The following is a 19,257-nucleotide window of genomic DNA, read 5'->3' as shown; positions in this document are numbered from 1 at the left end:
ACATTATCATAAAAAGTCGATGCCTATAGATTTAATGCACTTCAAAATAATTTATTTGTTGTATTCAATAGATAATAAGTGTTGAATAGTAGGAAAATAATAAACGTGGCAAGTTTCATTATTATTCCCCGTCAGGGCGCTCAGGGTAACGCAAACACGTCCTATATATTTCCCCACCACATAACTCATTCTTGCTCATTATTCCAACTCTTGTAATGGGATTGTGATATAGCAGCACTAGATAGGGGAGGGGCTTACAGCAAGAGCCCGCCACATAGCCCGGACAACGTTCGTTTCTCAACAAACATAGCTGGGGGTAACGATAATTTTTCTCATGACTGTACATTCATGCCCAGTGCAGAAAACGTCCACGTCAGAGTTACCAACGTGCTTCCAAACGGTGTTATGAACGTGTTCATAACAATGGTGCTTCTAACATGCATGCAGACTTAATCATGTCAATGTTTTGTACATACTCCAAGCACATGTGTCGAGCCCGGGTATCTGGGCACACATTTACCATATTCATTGACCTTCTTGGTGTTCACTTCTCCTTTGGTCTTATCATGTGTGTGAATGGTGAGCACCTCTATCTATCGCCTAAGAGGCTATTGTGTAAGAATACTGGTGTCAAACTCAAAACCATGAATTGTTAATCAGTGTCCTTACTGTCTAACATTAGAGTGTGGGTGGACACACACACACACACACACACACACACACACACACACACACACACATACATGCACGCGCGTGCGCTTCGACACTCATCATCGTTACCTATCTATATTCGTATATATATATACTGCATATATGATATTAATGTGGATGTGGTGCTGGAATCGTTCCCTGTCACTAACTTTGCAGATGCGTCTATGTGACCCCAACCGACAGAGCGTGGGGAGTGGAACAGCCTGACGGGTCCTGGACCGGCATGATAGGAATGTCAGTGCGCGAAGTAGGTCCATTTACGGCCTTGTATCACTGTATCGGATGTGGATTAAATCACTTTATTTCCCTTATATTTTGCCATTTAATAAAATCATTGAAGATCATGTTGACTAAACTGGTATTAGAGATGCATACACAGACTGAAAGGTGGATAGATAGAAAGACAAAACGACCAGACAGAAAACGGGCAAAAAGTCGTCAGAGACTGATTTTATAAAATGTCGATAAGAAGATATGTTTGATTTGAAGGTACCTGACAGGATTGCACTTCAGATACTAATTAGCTCTTTATTTTAGGAAGTGGAGATCAGCCTTGGCATCTTTACCATCACTGCCGCGAGAGCCAAGGTAGTGGACTTAACCTTCCCCGTCGACATCATATACAACAGGATGATCGTGGGTCGTGGCAATCCTGAGGTGAACCCCTGGAGCTTCCTACAACCACTGGGTCCTCGTGTTTGGTCAGCACTTCTTACGGTTTTGTTGGGGGTCCTTGCAGTAATAACAATATTTCCCTCCTGTCTACCAACTCAGCCTTCTCATTGTACAGGGCGAATGGTGAAGGCATCCAGCTGCATTCGTGTCCTGTTACAACAAGGTAAGACCTCCAGCTTCTCCTATATGTTATGGTGGAAGCTGTCAGTTTTAGGGTAGAATTGTCATCCTACAACCATATGTGGTCGTACAGATATACTGGACTGTTGATCAAGGCATCTAAATGCATTCGCTTGGTCCCTTCCAACAAAGTTTTAACAACAATATCTCATTACTTGCACTGTTGCATCAGGGTTTTCTACTTCCGTGTCTTAATTATAACATCTTATTCCCAGCTTTTTGTTTTGTTTTTATATCACGTGGTTTCAGGGATAATAGTAGATATCATGAATACCTATAATATTTATCACATATATGTATGCAGTTGTGAATTTAAAAAAAAAAAAAACTCTATAACCTAATTAAATTACTGAAAGAGCCATCCCTCATGAAAACACTCTAGGTATGGCTTCGTAGGAAGTATTGGGAACTATTATTCACACTGTTTGGAGTTCTAAGATCTTAATTACAAAGAAATTTCTCTTTGTGCTGCAAAGTTCCTTAACCCGCGCCATCCCGGTGATGTGAATTAACGTCCGCACATGATGTGCACTCGTGTCCCGGCGACGTGAATTAACGCGGCAACATTGCAAGGTCCCTAATTTGCACAATTTTCAATTTTCGTGAGTGATTGCGCGAGTGACTTTTGGCACGTATACACGGGACACCTTTCTCTATTCCTCTACAAGATGCCAAGCAGAGACAGTGCCTTACATCACATAACCTCTCCCCCCCCCCGTGCACGCCACTGTCTCAGCAATTCACCTGTTACCAGTGACCGGCCAATAAAGACATTCAGGGCCAGAGTGATTCCCCAATCGATGACAATGTGGAGGACAAAGTTTACATAGCATTAGAGGAAGAAACAGTCAGAAATGATGATCAGGTAATGTGGGAAAAAAAAGGTCATGAATGGTGATGAGTTAGTGAGTGAAACAATGCTTATAATGCCTATATTACTGTTTGAAAACCAATATACTCTTGTACTACATATAAATTCGTACCAAGTAAATAAATAAATACTGTTTATGAGTGGATAAAATAGTTACCCTCCCATAGAACTCGTTTTCTTTGGTGCCAGCCTGTTAGAAAACCCAGTCAGGTAAGGAAGTACTCGTACCTAAATCGAGTATTTTAAACCTTAGGTGAGCGATTTCTCTATGAATTTTCGATGTTTCTCACCAAAAGTGGATGTTTGAGCCAAAAAAAAAAAAAGGTCCAGACTGGGGCATACAAGTGCCCAGTAAACGTCGGGATGGGGCGGCTTAATGAGTTGCAAGCCAGCCTTGATTAATGGTTACTACTCAGCAGTGTAGTGGGACAAAACTTGTGATAAAATTTGTAGTAAAGTATCCAAAGGAAAAAATTTCCGAAAGCACTTCCGAATATGAGATATCATTTGCTGAAAATAATATTGACATATCACGTTGGTTTGTCTGATGCCGATGGTCAACGGTCGAATACATCACAATGAATATACATACAATATTGCCAATTTTTATTAAGTTCTTTATTTACCATTCATGACAAACCCCAGCACTCTAAGGAATGTTGGTATGTACGGAGGGTACATGAGGAAAAAAAAAGTATTTTAATGCATATATACGGCAAAAATAATCTTAATATGTATGGTTACAAAGACAGTAATGAAACACAGTACAGTACCACATAAGAGAACTATCAAAATAACTCAGTTATACCTTAATCTGGAATAAATTCATGTGCTTATTTCAGATGTCAGCCCTGTCAGGACATGGTGGGTATGGGAGTGTATGGTGTTGGGTGTGTGGATGCTGACAACTATGGTGCTGACACGTAGCTATACAGGCAACCTGGTGTCCCTCCTGGCAGTCAGATACATCCCAATGCCTATACAGTCTCTCAGGGACGTGGTGGATAACCCTATTACATTTTTAGTGGAGAAGGGATCTAGTCAGGCTGACACTATTCAGGTTAGTAGATACCCCATGAAGGGTAACAGAGTAGCATATAACGTCATTGCCATTGATGTATTTCTTGGCTCACCCAGTCAACGGACCTACTGCGATTGTGGCAAGACACGGACATAATCCGAGGTAAATTGTCTGATCATGCAGGCCAAGACAGAGAAAATTAAACATATTTCTTATCAGACTTACTGAAGGAGACAATGAGAAGCCATATGCCAACAACCCGAACGGAGTATACGGGTTATTGTTCCAACTGTAATATAAACTAACACTGTTGGGGAATTTATGTCACAGTATGTCTGGTTCTGGGGTAACTGTAGAGAAGCTATATAAATAACACTTTAAGACTTTCATTCCGTTACTTCCAGACGGTTAAGATTGGTGCTTTCCACGAAATTAATACCTGATCGAGCTCATTACGTTAAAATATGTGCAGTTATAGCCTAGTATAGGTGAGTCTTACAAGTACAGCCTTTAAGACAGTTATTGTGCCACTTTCAGACGGCTGAGAGTGGTGTTTTCCGCGACATAAATAATCTGCAGAAGGAAGGCAGATTTCAAACCTTCGACACCTCTGAAGTGATGAAGAACCTGGATGTCAAAGTCAGGAGTGGGGACCACACCCTAATACACGTGGAGGACGTGACCAAGATGATGATGGCACGGGACTTTTCAGTGACAGGTGGGTTAGAGAGAGAGAGAGAGAGAGAGAGAGAGACTGTGTGTGTGTGTGTGTGTGTGTGCAACATGAATTTGCCCTTACAATGTCATATCTATGACAGGTGATGATCTAGGGACCCACCTAAGCTTCAAAAAATGGCTCAGCAAAGGACAAAAAAGGTCATCTTAACCCAATTGCTGTTGAAGAAAACCATTGCATTTTTTTGTTTTTAATTATATTTTACGAGACGCCAGACATTTTTTAGGTTGACCTTGACCTGGAAATATACTTGTGATCCTTTGTTTTTTTTCGAATAACAAAATCGACCCCATAAGGAAAGAACTGTAGTCAGCATTATTCCCAGAAAATGTTTGGTAGTTTCAACGTCAGTTCGGCTAGTGTTTGTTGACCATGATTACATTTATTATCATCTACTATTGTACGACATTTTTTCTTTCTATATTGTAAGATCGCTGGCAGATATACCGGGAAGGTCATATAGCGTATTCATGGCACTAATTTTGCCAATATTTAACTATTTTCTTGGTGTCAACAGGAAAGTGTGACTTCTATCTAGCACGTGAGGAGTTCCTAACCGCGATGGGTGCCATGGCGGGGCCCAAGGACAGCCCACTCATCAACGCTGTCAGCCGCAGGTCAGCTGTCATAAATCAGTTGTATCTGTTTGATCTGGTAAGTTACTGAAGAGAGAACCTGTATTTTTACACGGGAAAAATCATCAGAGAAATTACCAATATGCCGGGAATCGAACCCGGGACTCTCAGGTGAGAGCCAAACTCTCACCTGAGAGTCGCTGGTTCGATTCCTGGCATATTGGTAATTTCTCTGATGACTTTTCCTGTGTAAAAATACAGGTTCTCTCTTCATTCTGACTTGCCGTAAGTGCTTGGGAGAGATTAAAAGCATCTACTTGCCCGAGTCCCAGGGGGTTAACTCACCCTCTTCAGGCCCACAGTGGGGGGCAGAGGGACGTTGGTTACAAGATTGTGACAACATGAGTTAACTTTTACCTAGTCCTGGTATAGTGGTATGCTGCCTGGCTCTCACCTGAGAGTCCCGGGTTCGATTCCCGGCATATTGTTAATTTCTCTGATGCTGGTAAGTTACTCCTGAGGTGATTAAGATCATTCGGCTTTATCAAGATTAATATTTAAAAAGTTTATTTGGATGAATAGGTTATCAGTTAGCTATTCTGTTTTTGTCCTAAAGTGGCCTAAAATTGCCATCTCAGCATTTTGAATCCGGAATTGTAATTGTTGCTTATCACTAGAATTGTGCTTGTCATGAAGGAGTAGTTATGTGAACAAAGCTACAAAAGGACGAGAATCTGGGCCAAGTTAAGGTGAAAAGTTTATGGTAACATATTCATAATCACGTGTTTCCAGGATCATAACAGTGAGAGAAGCAGGTATGTACGACCACTGGACCAACAGCTACACCCCCAACATGACCACCTGCCTCAACCCACCCACAACCATGGCCGTCAAATCCTCAATAAGTCTCTCCAGTATATGGGTAACTTCCTCACTGTGCTTTCGTGAGTTATACTCTCTACTCATCTATATATCTGTCTATCCATTTGTTATTCCATCCATCCATCCATTCACGTATCCATCCATCCACGTGTCTCTCTCTCTCTCTCTCTCTCTCTCTCTCTCTCTATTCATATATATTAAGTGAACCTGTAATACATGTATTAAATATGTTGCAGTTTGCTAAAAGTGAATTCTCTCACATTGCAGGGAACACTGGTGGTTTACGTGGCTGGCCTGGCAATTAGTTTTCACGTGTTCTGCTTCGAGGTCATCTACTCACACCTCCGGTAATGTGTCCGTGATGAAGGATGCGAGGCTGTTGGAGTGGCAGAGTCGAATCAGTTATCCACCGGCGTTTGGGGTTTCACATTGCAAGTTACTGACCAAGTTGTGTACTAGATATTTTGCAGACTAAATTACTAATGTTGCGTGATCGAGTTTGTAAGAAGAAAAAAAACAAAACTTTAATTTCCTCAACTCAAGCCTCATTTTTATTTCGTTTTTGCTATTGAAAAAAAAAAAAAAAACATTTATTGAGAGACAAAGATGATCTCGAGTTGGATTGGATACGTTCTGAAACTCTTCTAAGCTGAAGGAAACCGTCTAGAAATGGGAGAGAGAAAATAGGTAGAGGTTGGGAAGGGGAGGTGGGAGGCCAAGGATGAGATGGATTGATAGAGTTGAGAGGTACAGTATGAGAGAGAGAGAGAGAGAGAGAGAGAGAGAGAGAGAGAGAGAGAGAGAGAGAGAGAAATGTGAGCTGGGAGCAGGGCAGTAAAATGGCGGGGCACTTGGCGACATGGAGGAGATTTGTTTGTGGTCACTGCTTATGGGATTAAGGCGACTAAGGTTCTCTCTAAACTTGAGCATAATCGCGACAGCAACAAGAATGAAACTAGAGGGGCACTGAGTGGAGCGCATCTCTCCGACAAGGGCAACGTAATATCCAAACCACTCTTCATAATGGGTTAGGTTTTCTTATCAGTGATTAGGGTTCCGTAAAAAATGTTTTCCCTTGCAATATATAGACAGATAGATATTTCATTCTTGCTGGAGACGATTTATTCACCTTACAACAAGCTTTTGGAAATGAAGCGGGTTACATATGACCTTCATTTACCACTTTATCTTCGGCACGTCTGCGCAGTTGACCCTGGTGCAGTGTGGTGCAATGAGGATCTGTTCCTTCTCCCCTTTGGGGCTAAGATGCGAATGAATGTGTTTGAGTGGATGAGTACATTGGGAGTGTGTCGTCGTGTCTCGGCTACCCCCCTTTCCTTGGAGGAAGCAGCCTAGGTATATAGACAGACGTCTCCCCGAAGCTGATTTAATCGTCCAGTGATAGCAGGAATAAAATAGAATAAAATGTCACCGGACTGAAATGGTTAAACAGCTAATGGATGTTGTTTGTAACGTCTTCAGTACAGGAAATGCTGTATATTCTAAGCTCAATAAAATCATCTAAAAATAACAAACATTTAATGAAAGATTCCTTAAGAAAGAGAAGGACACTTAAGATTCTTTATAATCCCTTCCATACGAGAACTGCCTTAAACATTACAAAGCAGACTCGCTAGAGCAAGGATCTATCTATCCATGTGCCTGTTTATCTACTTATCTACCTATTACCAGACGCGTCAAACCCGTAAAGGGTTACCACAAACAAATCACCTCCAAGTTTCCTTGTCCTCTACCATCGCGCTGTCCTCCCTCCCGCTCATAACCCCTTCCCTCATATATCACTACACTCCAGTCCCCCATCTCATCCCTGATCTCTCCTTTCTCCTCTCCCAAACCACCTCACTGGCATACACCCTTCTAGTCGGTCTCTCAATTTTCATTCTCTCCACATAGACAAAGGATACAATGAAAAATATCGGCATGTCACTGTATTTCCTAATAAACTCAAAGCATTTTATTCTCCAGCAAATGAAGCCTTTGCTAAGCTGCATGAAAACGTCTGGGGAGGGAAAGAATAAACTGTGAAAGGTAATCGCAGGCTGAAAACCCAAGCACTCTGGTACCTTTACTTGCTTTGCTCTGGAGAAAAATAAAGTTGTGCTGGAACTACTTTTGTATGTTTTTAGGGATTTTGTATGTTTTCTTGCGTTGATTCATTGTATATACCGTTATTTTTATGACTAATAGGTTCAGAATGCTGACACACACACACACACACACACACACACACACACACACACACACACACACACACACACACACACACACACACACACACACACACACAAATACGAACATTCGTAATATACTGTACTCGGACTACCAGAGAGGATATTTTTCATTAGTAGTCAAGTTATGCAACACAAATATCGCGGCAAAACGTCTTAGCAAGATGACTTCTTCAAACAGAATCAGTAACTTCAAATATAAGCCTCTCAACAAGCATCAGTTTGTTTATAAAGTAGTCTAGCAAAGATGTGAGCTTTTTGTATATTCAGTAAACATTGCAAAACCGAATACACGGCTTGATCCCACTGTTTTCCCAGGCTATTCAATATATCTTTAATTAATACAAGAGTTTTTGTTAATCATTAGACATAAAGGTAATATTACTGCCTGACTATATTAAATTGAGGCCAATTTTGTACAAGTCTTGTTTGAATTTATGAGGAAAGAGTATTTGTGTTGGTGTTTAAAAGTCGTGTAGTAAGTCAGAGGTATCGTAACGCCTCTTCTTAAGCGATTTATTTTTCTCATTACACTCAAAAATTGTAGTCTGCGTCGGTTATATCGCTTTCTAAACCAACATGCTTTTCGTCAATGACGTTCAAGAATATGCTGAGGTGTAAGGTGAGGAACAAGTCGCTATGGAAAAGGAACTACTGAGCCAACAGGGTCACCTAGGCCCATATTCTCGTCAGGTAAGGAGGCTTCGTAACACCTCTTCCTTAACTATTCATTTTTGGATATGGCTGGTTAATATCCTTTTGTACGCAGTTTATGCAGAGTATTGCGATATTAGAAAAATTTATGTAACACAGAATAGGGCTTTAATGTGTAACAGGAAAAACAAATTGCTTTGGAAGAGGTGTTTGGAAGCTCCCTTATTAGACGAGATTAATGGGCTAGATGACATTGTTGGTTTCGTAATGAATTATACTCAGCGATTTGTTCCACACCTTACACCCCATTATCCTCCTGTACGTCACTGATGCTTAGTATATCAATATAAAAACCATGTAACAAGCACATTTTTTTTTTTTTTTTAATGGCATGATTTTTAGGAAAAGAGAAAATTTTGCAATACACAGTGATGCATTGTTGACGGCTGCGTGTTGGCTGTGTGGTAGGGGAGTGTGGGTGTGCTGACACAGATAAATATTGAGCCTCTGGCCTGTCCCCCTCACTGGCCGCCTGACCCTGCCCGGCCGACTGCCTCACCCGCCTCTGCCTGACCATCGCCTCTCTGCTGGTAAGTCTTGAGAATGTGGTGCCGTGCTGGTGTGGCTGACGGTGTTAGTGTGGTGGTGGTGTGGCTGACGGTGTTAGTGTGGTGGTGGTGTGGCTGACGGTGCTAAAGTGGTGGTGGTGTGGCTGACGGTGCTAAAGTGGTGGTGGTGTGGCTGACGGTGTTAGTGTGGTGGTGGTGTGGCTGACGGTGTTAGTGTGGTGGTGGTGTGGCTGACGGTGTTAGTGTGGTGGTGGTGTGGCTGACGGTGTTAGTGTGGTGGTGGTGTGGCTGACGGTGTTAGTGTGGTGGTGGTGTGGCTGACGGTGTTAGTGTGGTGGTGGTGTGGCTGACGGTGCTAAAGTGGTGGTGGTGTGGCTGACGGTGCTAAAGTGGTGGTGGTGTGGCTGACGGTGTTAGTGTGGTGGTGGTGTGGCTGACGGTGTTAGTGTGGTGGTGGTGTGGCTGACGGTGTTAGTGTGGTGGTGGTGTGGCTGACGGTGTTAGTGTGGTGGTGGTGTGGCTGACGGTGTTAGTGTGGTGGTGGTGTGGCTGACGGTGTTAGTGTGGTGGTGGTGTGGCTGACGGTGTTAGTGTGGTGGTGGTGTGGCTGACGGTGTTAGTGTGGTGGTGGTGTGGCTGACGGTGTTAGTGTGGTGGTGGTGTGGCTGACGGTGTTAGTGTGGTGGTGGTGTGGCTGACGGTGTTAGTGTGGTGGTGGTGTGGCTAACGGTGATAGTGTGGTGCTCTTGTGGATTTCGTATGAATAAGCATTTATGTAATAGAGATATGGCTTGGAGTATCTGTCGAATATTTCATTGCTGCATTACGTTTGTGGGCAAGGTACATTATTTAGCATAAGCACATCCGAATCGCACTTTAATGTTATTTATTTTTGTTATTAATTTTTCATATGCTAACAGCTGCTTATTAATACAAATATCAAAACAGATATATTTAATCCTCAGAAGAAACAACTGTTTCTAAATCAAAGCTCGCAGACAATTCCTTAGAGGACTGTGAATATACTCTTTTTACTCTGGCCCAGATTTTCGTTCCTTTGCAGTTTATTTCACTAAACCCAGAAGACGAGAAAGAGAATATTACGGCTCGACATTCTTTTCAAAATACTTCTTTGTGACTCGTGCCGATTTCTTTTGTTCATCTCTTACTACGTCTCAGCAGTCAGGATGGAGAGAGGGCAATTTTAAGTAATATTTGGATAATTAGTAATCAATATCGAAAAATATATATTGTGCTTCAAAAAACGTGTAAAAACATTTGGAACTTATTCTAGGGCTGCTTTTGAGTAATAAATTCAATCAGCACATGATGGTCCACTTTTACCGTGGCATTATGGAAGAATTATGGGAGAGAATTCTTCTCCTGAATCATCTCCATGATTCCGAATTATCATGGACACTGTGACGAGTGGTGGTTGTGATATCAGAGCATTACTCAGTCGCTGGAAAGAGGTTCCAGGTTCGATTCCCGGAGAACCACGAGACCATTAGACAGGGTTGCCTTTATTCTAGCCTGTTGTATCTGTAGTTGAATTAGGGACCTGGATATAAAGCGCCGGTTGCGTGTCTTAATGTGGGGAAAGGCTTTGGTGCTCTTCTTGCCAGTCTTGCTTATGTGGTTGTGTTAGTGACTGACGCACAAAATACTGCACATATATATATATATATATATATATATATATATATATATATATATATATATATATATATATATATATATATATATATATATATATATATATATATATATATATATATATATATATATATATATATATATATATATATATATATATATATATATATATATATATATATATATATATATATATATATATATATATATATATATATATATATATATATATATATATATATATATGAAGGTAATAAACCTAGTTCTTCCCCTGGCCTTCTCATTTCTTCCTACATTCTTGGCTTCTGGGGCTATCCTTCTCAGAAACAGCATCGGTGGTGTAATCGGAAGCAAACCTGGGTTCCTACTGTCGACCGTTAAGGAAGCTCCCAAATACCTCTTCCTCTGTCATTTAGTTTTGGTTAAGGCTGGTTAATACCCTTTGGTACTTTGTGTATAGAGAGTATGGCAATATTCGAGAGAGTCATCGCTATATTAAAGATGCTAAAGTGCTTCCTCAATCCTACGGGTATATGAGCGTTGGTCCGAAACACGATGGTCTCCAGTACGAATGCTCCTTACCCATAAAATACTGTCAACACAACTGAGTTAAGGTCTGACACTCACTGCCTACCCAGCTAACGCTTCCTCTAACACCGGCCTTCCTTCCGACATTGCGGCAAGCCTGGCAATAATTTTGGTGGGTGATTCCTGCCCAGTAACATTCTCTTCGGCAGGGTCTCTACCTTACCCTGTTAGAACCTACAGTTAAAATGCGGATCTAGTTTATAAACCAGTGATTGAGTGTTGTAGAAGGGGATGTTTGTCTGTTGGTTTCCTTGCCATTTACACAGTAACGTTAATATTTTATAAAAGTACAGTTATGAGGAACATTTTTGCTCATAAGGCAATCAGTAACTGTAGCTCCATAATAGCATTGTTTGATTCATCCTGGTATAGCCTTTAGCATATGAAATTAGTAGCTACAACAGCCGGGTGGATGTGTGTTTCGTTCTACGTCTACATCGACCCTAGGGCTAGAAACGGAAGCCGCGACTGTCATCAACGGTGTGTAGTGATAGTTTGCGTTTTCTTTAAGCTATTATTCGTTCGCACTCTGTTGTTTCATATTGATCACACACACACACACACACACACACACACACACACACACACACACACACACACACACACACACACACAGTGCCATTCCAATACATGAATTTCCATATGTATGATTCTCAGTATAGACACCAAGTCTCCCTTCTCACTAGTCCTGCATTGGAATGAGAAATTTTTAGCTACCACTCTCCCGTCGCGCAGATTTGGTCCTGAAGCAAATCTCATATGACCTGTTGCAGTACCATTATAGTTCACTCAGAACTGACCGATGACAACCGGCTTATGCTTGATGGCTTACACTTTCCACGGGGTACCCTGACATAATACACATCTGCAAATAAGTTATACGTCCGAGTCATCTGTTTCATATTGATTTCGAGTGCATGTGTTTTGGTTGACACAGACGGGGATGCTACACCGCCGCACCTATAGAAAAAGTGTGATTGTTGAACGAGAGATGTTTATACTGCTGTGGCTGAGCTGGCTGTCATTCCGAAAGATAGGGAAAAGGATGAGAACAAGCCCCACCACTGTGCGAAGGTGGGTGAGGCACTGGCAGCTGGAAGGGAATTTGCGATCTTCACTGGCACCGATGTTAAACAAAAAGCCTTCTACTCGGTATCATTATCAGTCTCCAGCAACACCATATTATTTCTGTAATACGAATATCGAGAGATATGCGTTTGCTTTATGTTCCTGTGCAATGGCAAATGCTTCTAATTTATGCGCTTACAATTACAAACATCATGCAACCGATTTAAGGTAGGTTTCAAGTTTCAACACACACACACACACACACACACATTCGCAAGTCTGTTTCAGTAAGTAAACTAATATTCGGCGACAGTTAATGACAAATGACTATATTACACAAAATAATCAGCTTGCACTAATTATTAATCTTGGAAGGTTTGTACTGAAATGAAAATAAACACGTTCCCGAGCATTTTATTTTTTTTCCGACCTAGAGAGTGTGGCTTACGTTACGGGAAAAAAGAAACTTAAAAGAGGAATCTAACACTTACAAGTAATTTTCATTTCAGTGATACGATCTGATTTTCAGACTAAAGCCATCTCACGACGGGATCTCACCACCCGCATAGCCTGAAAGTTATTCCTCGGCACATAAGTTTGCACCTCAATTTCTGATCTGGTGCAAATTCAGGATGCAAAACACACACAAACAAAGCCAGCCAGCCAACCTCACAACCGAAAACATTACCACTCCGCACGGTTCGCAACGCGGCTAATAAGCAAGCAGAGTGGTAATGTTTTCATTTTAGTTGTGAGGTTGGCCGGCTGGCTTTGTTTGTAGTTAAACAAGATATGAACGGCTTGAGCTAACAATATGAAACTTTCAGGGTATCAAGATATGGCCAATCTTAGACGAGTTCGAAAATGGGCACTCATGGTCAAGGTCATGGTCACCAGTGGTCAAGCAGCTGACCTTTGGCAGCCATTTTGGTGACCTTGACAGATACTGCCCATTTTCGAACTTGTCCAAGATTTTGGCCATATCTTGATAACCTGAAGGTTTCATGTTGATAGCTCAAGCCATTCAAGAGATATCTTGTTTACCCGCACACACACAAAGCCAGCCGGCTAACCTAACAACTGACAGCATTACTACTCCGCTAAATTCGCAACGCGGGTAGTAATAATTGATCAGCTAAACGATCAAATAAAAAACATTAATTTCTGGCTAACGTTTTAGAATGATCGACTCTTAGTACACTTAGATCGATTATAATGATAATGTAAAGTAATAATATTGTTTTTCCTATATTTTTTTTTCGTGAAAGCATTCCTAGGACGACGCGATTATTCAATCGTACCTACGGGTTTTCACACGCATGATACTGAAGATGATGCACTCTAACGCAGGATTTTTACACACAAGGTGATGTACCCTAATGTAGGATTTTTACACACATGGTACGAACGCTGAATTTTCACGTGCAAGGTGGTGCATTCTAACGCAACCCAATTAAGTCATTCACTACGGCATCTCTCTGAGGATTTTTATATGAAAGATATTTCACTCTAAGTCCATATGGTGCTTAAATTTAGCCCATATACTGCTTATCATTAGTGAATCCCTTTTGAATCCCACATTTATCTAATATTTCAGTACATATTGCTCCTGTAGCGGCCCCTGACTTCCCTAGCCAGGAACCCAATGGCCCTCAATAAAGGATTGTTTAGTTGATCTTCCCGTCATTTAACAGAAATTATTGTAATAGGAAAGAGATACAGCTGGCCACATAAGTACCCTGGACAGTTTCTGTGTGAAGTGGAGGTCTAACTACAGTTTCCAATGTTCATGCGTCACAGTTATTTGGTAATTTCGACTAATATTTGAGATGTCAGTGCCATCAACAAACATATGATTATGTCAAGATTGTCAGGTTTACGAAATGCCAGATCTCTATTACACACTGTCGTAGTCCCAAACTCATATGTTGCCATCTGTCCATGATATTAGTGTGTTATGTTAAAAGAAACGGGATGACACGGAGAGAATTATGTGTGGGATAAGAACTGTCTTTGGTGTAAAGTCTGTGAGTAGTGTATTATTAATTTCAACTAGAGTAAGAGACTGTGGTGGCTATTACCTCAGTGGATGGAAAATATGTTCAGAAGTCAAGATAGGGTTCGGGGAGTTAAGGAAGACTAGGACCCGTATACCTGACGGTTAAGGAAGTTACATAACACCTCTCCCTACGGGATTTATTTTGTTTATTGTACGTGATGAGGCCCACATTCTGGCCGGTTAAGGAAGCTCCATATCACCTTTTCCCAAGCGATGTTCTTTACTTATTTTAAGTGGAGGAACGATTAGTTAAATATGGATTGGAGCAGATGGGGGACGTGGAAGTTGTGTGCAAGATACATGCAGAAGAAATCTATAGAGAATGTGAGATGGTGTGTGGGGTGAAGAGAAGGCGAAAGGGGATGCAGGGAACAGCATGGTGGAATGAAGAGGGGAGAAAGGCTATGGCACAGAAGAAGAAAACATATAGTGAGTGAACGAGAAACAGGGGCGTGGAAGTAGTTGAGAGACGAAAGAGAGAGTTACTGTAAATGACGAGAGGAAGAGAGAGGTGAAAAAATTAGTCAGCGAGAGGAAGAAGAGAGTGGATGGAGAATTTGGAAGGAATTTGAGGGTAAAGTGAAGGGAAAGTAAGATAATGTTATGGAAAGAGGTAGAGTTAGACAGGATGCCAAAGAAGTTAGTTGGGTAGTGAAAAATATAAATGGTAGATTATTAGTGGAGAAGAGAGAAAAGGTGAGCAGATGGAGAGAACTCTTTAAGGAACTATTGAACATAGAGAATAAGAATAATGCGAGTAAAAGTGGCTGGGGAATGGCTGGGAGAAGGATGTATGTGAGAAGAGAGGAAGAAATCAGTAGGATGGAAGTTGTGAAAACAACGAAAAAAGTTAAAATGGGTGAAACCCTAGGTATTGATGGAGTGTGTGGTGAAATGCTGAAGGAAGGGGGAGAGATAGTAGTAGAATGGAAGATGTGCAGATTGGCCTGGGAGGAACACAAAGTCCCGGAGGATTGGAAGTCAGGTATAATTATTCCCCTGTACAAAGGAAAGGGGGAAACAGAAGTGTGTGGTAATTATAGGGGCATTCGTCTTCTTAGCATAATAGGAAAATTATATGGTACGATAATAATATTATTGACAGAGTTAGGGAAATAACAGAGAAATTAGTTGGAGAAGAACAGGGAGGTTTTAGGAAGGGAAGAGGTTGTGTAAATCAAGTAATCGTTCTTAGATCTTTAGTGGAAAAATTGCTAGAGAAGGGAATGAAGTCGTATGCGGCCTTCATGGATTTGGAGAAAGCGTATGACAGGGTGGATAGACAAGGGTTGTGGAAAGTATTAAGAATATATGGAATAGATGGGAAGTTGCTGAATACCGTAAAAGTATATATGAGGGTGCTACGGCTGCAGTGCGTATGGGTAGTGAACTGAGTGAATTTTTCTATCTGAAAGTTGGGTCGAAACAGGGATGCGTCATGTCTCCATGGTTGTTCAATCTGTATATGGATGGGGTTATAAAAGAGACACAAGGCAGGGCAGTGGATGTTGGAGTGGCCGTAATGAGAGAGGGCAGTGTTTGGAAACTTCCTGTACTGTTGTTTGGAGATGATACTGTGTTGTTAAGTGAAGACGAAGGGGAACTGCAAGGCTTGATGAATGGGTTTGGGAGACTGTTTAAGAATCGGAAGCTAAGGGTGAACTTAGGGATGAGGAAAGTTATAGTTTTCGAGAGAGGTGAAGTCAGTGAACGTACAGTGAGGTTGGGTGAGGAGGAAATGAAAAATGTGAGCGCATTTAAGTATTTGGGTAGTGTGATGAGTAAAGATGGAAGTTTAGAGGGTGTAATGCTTGAAAGGATACAACAAGGAAGAAAGGTTGTTGGTTCCTTGAAAACAGTGATAAGAAACAGGGAAGTGAGCATGGAAGCGAAAAAGCTACTACGTGAGAGTGTGATACCAATTTTAACGTATGGAAGCGAAGCTTGGACCTTGTTGGAGGGACAGAAGTCGAGAGTCAGAGCAGTGGAAATGAGTCATTTGAGAGGAGCATGTGGAGTCACATGGAGAGACAGACTGACAAATGAGGACGTGAAGGAGCGTTGTGGTGTGGATGTGGATGTGATAGGAAGCATTAGGAGAAACACACTGAGGTGGTTTGGCCATGTGTAGAAGATGGAGAGTGAGAGACTGATATGGAGAGTGTATGTGAGTGAGATGGAGGGGGGCAAAGGGAGGAGGAGGCCAAGGATGAGATGAAGGGATGGAGTGGACAGGTATATGAGGGAGGGAGATGTGAGCTGGGAGCAGGGCAGTAAAATGGCTGGGGACAGGGCGACATGGAGGCGTTTTGTTTGTGGCCACCCCTAATGGGACTATGGCGTCTGGCAATATATAGTAAGCTAGATAAGTTACTATCGTATGTCTTGTTGCTTAAATCGCTTTCATACCGCCATACTCTGCACGAGTATGGTACAAAGTTATGTTAACCAGCCTGATCCAAAAATAAATCACGGAAGAAGAGGTGCTACGGAGCTTCCTTAACTGACGAGAATATGTACTCATAAATCTAAATCAAGTTCGAGGGGTGTCTCCCAAGCTGAATTAAATCATATGGAAAGAACGGAAAATAAAATTACAAGATTTCTGTATCATGAAGGGGGCATCACAGTCAGAATATGAACAGCAGAGTGTCATTCTCCCCTTCACTCCAAGTACGTCCTCTGTATGGTGAAGATAATCACTGTTAGGTGACAAGAATAAATAAAAGACATGATGTTGAGGGTGTAGTAGTAGTAGTAGTAGTAGTAATAGTAGTAGTAGTTGCAGTAGTAGTAGTACTATGTTAGTAGTAGTAGTAGTAGTTGCAGTAGTAGTAGTACTATGTTATAGTCTGACAAATCTAAACGTAGGGTTTTGGTGGAGTCAGCCCCTCCCTGCACTGTTGCCATGTTTCCTAACGCTACGATGTATAACGCCTGTGGTTTGTGTAGTAGGAATGATACATAAACATAACTCATACTAATATAACTGTAATGAAAGTGCTGACATGTATCAAGGAAGAATAAAACTATTCTGCACACTATATTATACGATAATAGAGAAACGTGGCATAAAAATTTGGCAGTGATGCTCTAAAAATATTCTAATTATTATTTACTTCCCCAACACTTCTAACATTGCTAATTAATTTAGCAAGTATAATTGCAAGAAAATTTGAAGGGATAAAAGTGGGAAGAGGCGATCCTTTCATAATTAAAATAAATATATCAAACAGCTCTGGGGTGGCAGCACTCACGCGACACGTGAGAGAGAGAGAGAGAGAGAGTCAAGCAGTTACGGTACGGTAGGTTACATTTCCGTATGCTCTCAAAAAATAGCATAGCAATTATCAACGGCTAATTATTATACAGGTGTTGATGGTGGGGGTCTATATTTATAGGAGGTGTTGGTGGTGGAGGTATAGCGGGTGTTGTTGGGGGTAGGGGTATAGGGGGTGTTGGTGGCAGAGGTATAGGGGGTATTAGAAAAACGGAGATCACAAGAGGGAAACAATGTCAAGGTCATCGCTGATGGAGAGGTCAGCTCGGAAACGTGGCACAGTGCAGGGAGGGGCTGACTCCACCAAAACCCTACGTTTAGATTTGTCAGACTTTAGTAGTAGTAGTTGTAGTATAGTAGTAGTAGTAGCAGTAGTTAGTAGTAGTTGTAGTATAGTAGTAGTAGTAGCAGTAGTTAGTAGTAGTTGTAGTATAGTAGTAGTAGTAGCAGTAGTTAGTAGTAGTAGTAGTATAGTAGTACTCGCGTAAATTTGCGGCTTTGGTGTGGCCCGCACCTGTGTACAACGTTGCCACGTTTCCCCAACTTGCGATGTGAAACGGAAGCTATTTATGTACAAGGAATCACAAATACGATAAATTCAGATGAATAAAACTTACACTTGTGTGTTTTGATGGATGAATCAACAGTAATCTTATTATGCATAAAATATTTATACAGTAACACAGAAACAAGGCATACATATTGTACAGTGTTGCTAAAATAAGTTGTAGTCACTTTTAATGGTTTTTAGTGTAGTTTTAGGGTGGGTAATAATATCACAGTTATGGATATAAGATAATGAGCCTGAAAAAAGAAGAAATATGCCAATACCCAAAGTAAAAGAAGTAATTCATATAATTCTTGTGAGTGGCAACACTGACACACCCAGTCTGGCCTAAGGTAAAGTACGTACTATTGCGGACAGAAGTTCTTAGCCACCCTCGTCCAGCCAACCCGTGTATGTGGCAGCGTCGCATTCACGAGCACAGAAGATGACTTCGATGCGTTTCTGTCGAATAATAACCCTTCAGCTTTGGGCTTGTACTAATGGATAAAACAATAGCAATATTTACTTTGAAGGGTTTTACTCTGATAACACGAATATATCATACTCATTATTTAATAACTTGTTTCTCATATAGAGCCAAACAAGTGACAAATATGTATATTTGGTTCCACTCTACGCCTTCCTGTAAGTTTGAACCAGCGAACACACAGTGAACAAGTTAGAAGCATTCATTTGTTACCAAGAGAGAGAGAGAGAGAGAGAGAGAGAGAGAGAGAGAGAGAGTGGGTGCCAGTGAATTTTAGAGGAATTAGGTGGAGAAATGAGGTGCTCAACACAGTTACATGGATTTTTCCTTTCGTTTCGGTTGGCTTTCTATGCCTAAAGGACAAGGATACTTGAGATTCTTTATAATCCCTTCCATGCGAGAACTGTCTTAAACTTTACAAAGCAGACTCGCCGGAGCAAGGATCTATC

At 41.3% G+C, this 19,257-nt stretch overlaps 1 protein-coding gene across 1 annotated transcript; it reads left to right on the top strand.

The window, feature by feature from the left end:
- The first annotated feature begins 934 nt into the window (after positions 1 to 934).
- LOC145397024 (uncharacterized) lies at positions 935 to 6,002 on the top strand. Its single transcript, XM_080270244.1, has 7 exons — positions 935 to 958; positions 1,249 to 1,399; positions 3,280 to 3,497; positions 3,996 to 4,176; positions 4,712 to 4,811; positions 5,562 to 5,691; positions 5,919 to 6,002. The coding sequence occupies exons 1-7, from the start codon at positions 935 to 937 to the stop codon at positions 6,000 to 6,002; spliced, it is 888 nt and encodes a 295-aa protein (XP_080126370.1).
- Positions 6,003 to 19,257: the final 13,255 nt, after the last annotated feature.

Source organism: Coenobita brevimanus, chromosome 40 (genome assembly GCF_032717465.1).
Source record: "Coenobita brevimanus isolate Jiangsu-jjx chromosome 40, ASM3271746v2, whole genome shotgun sequence".
NCBI lineage: Eukaryota > Metazoa > Arthropoda > Malacostraca > Decapoda > Coenobitidae > Coenobita > Coenobita brevimanus.
This window is presented reverse-complemented; position numbering and strand designations above follow the sequence as displayed.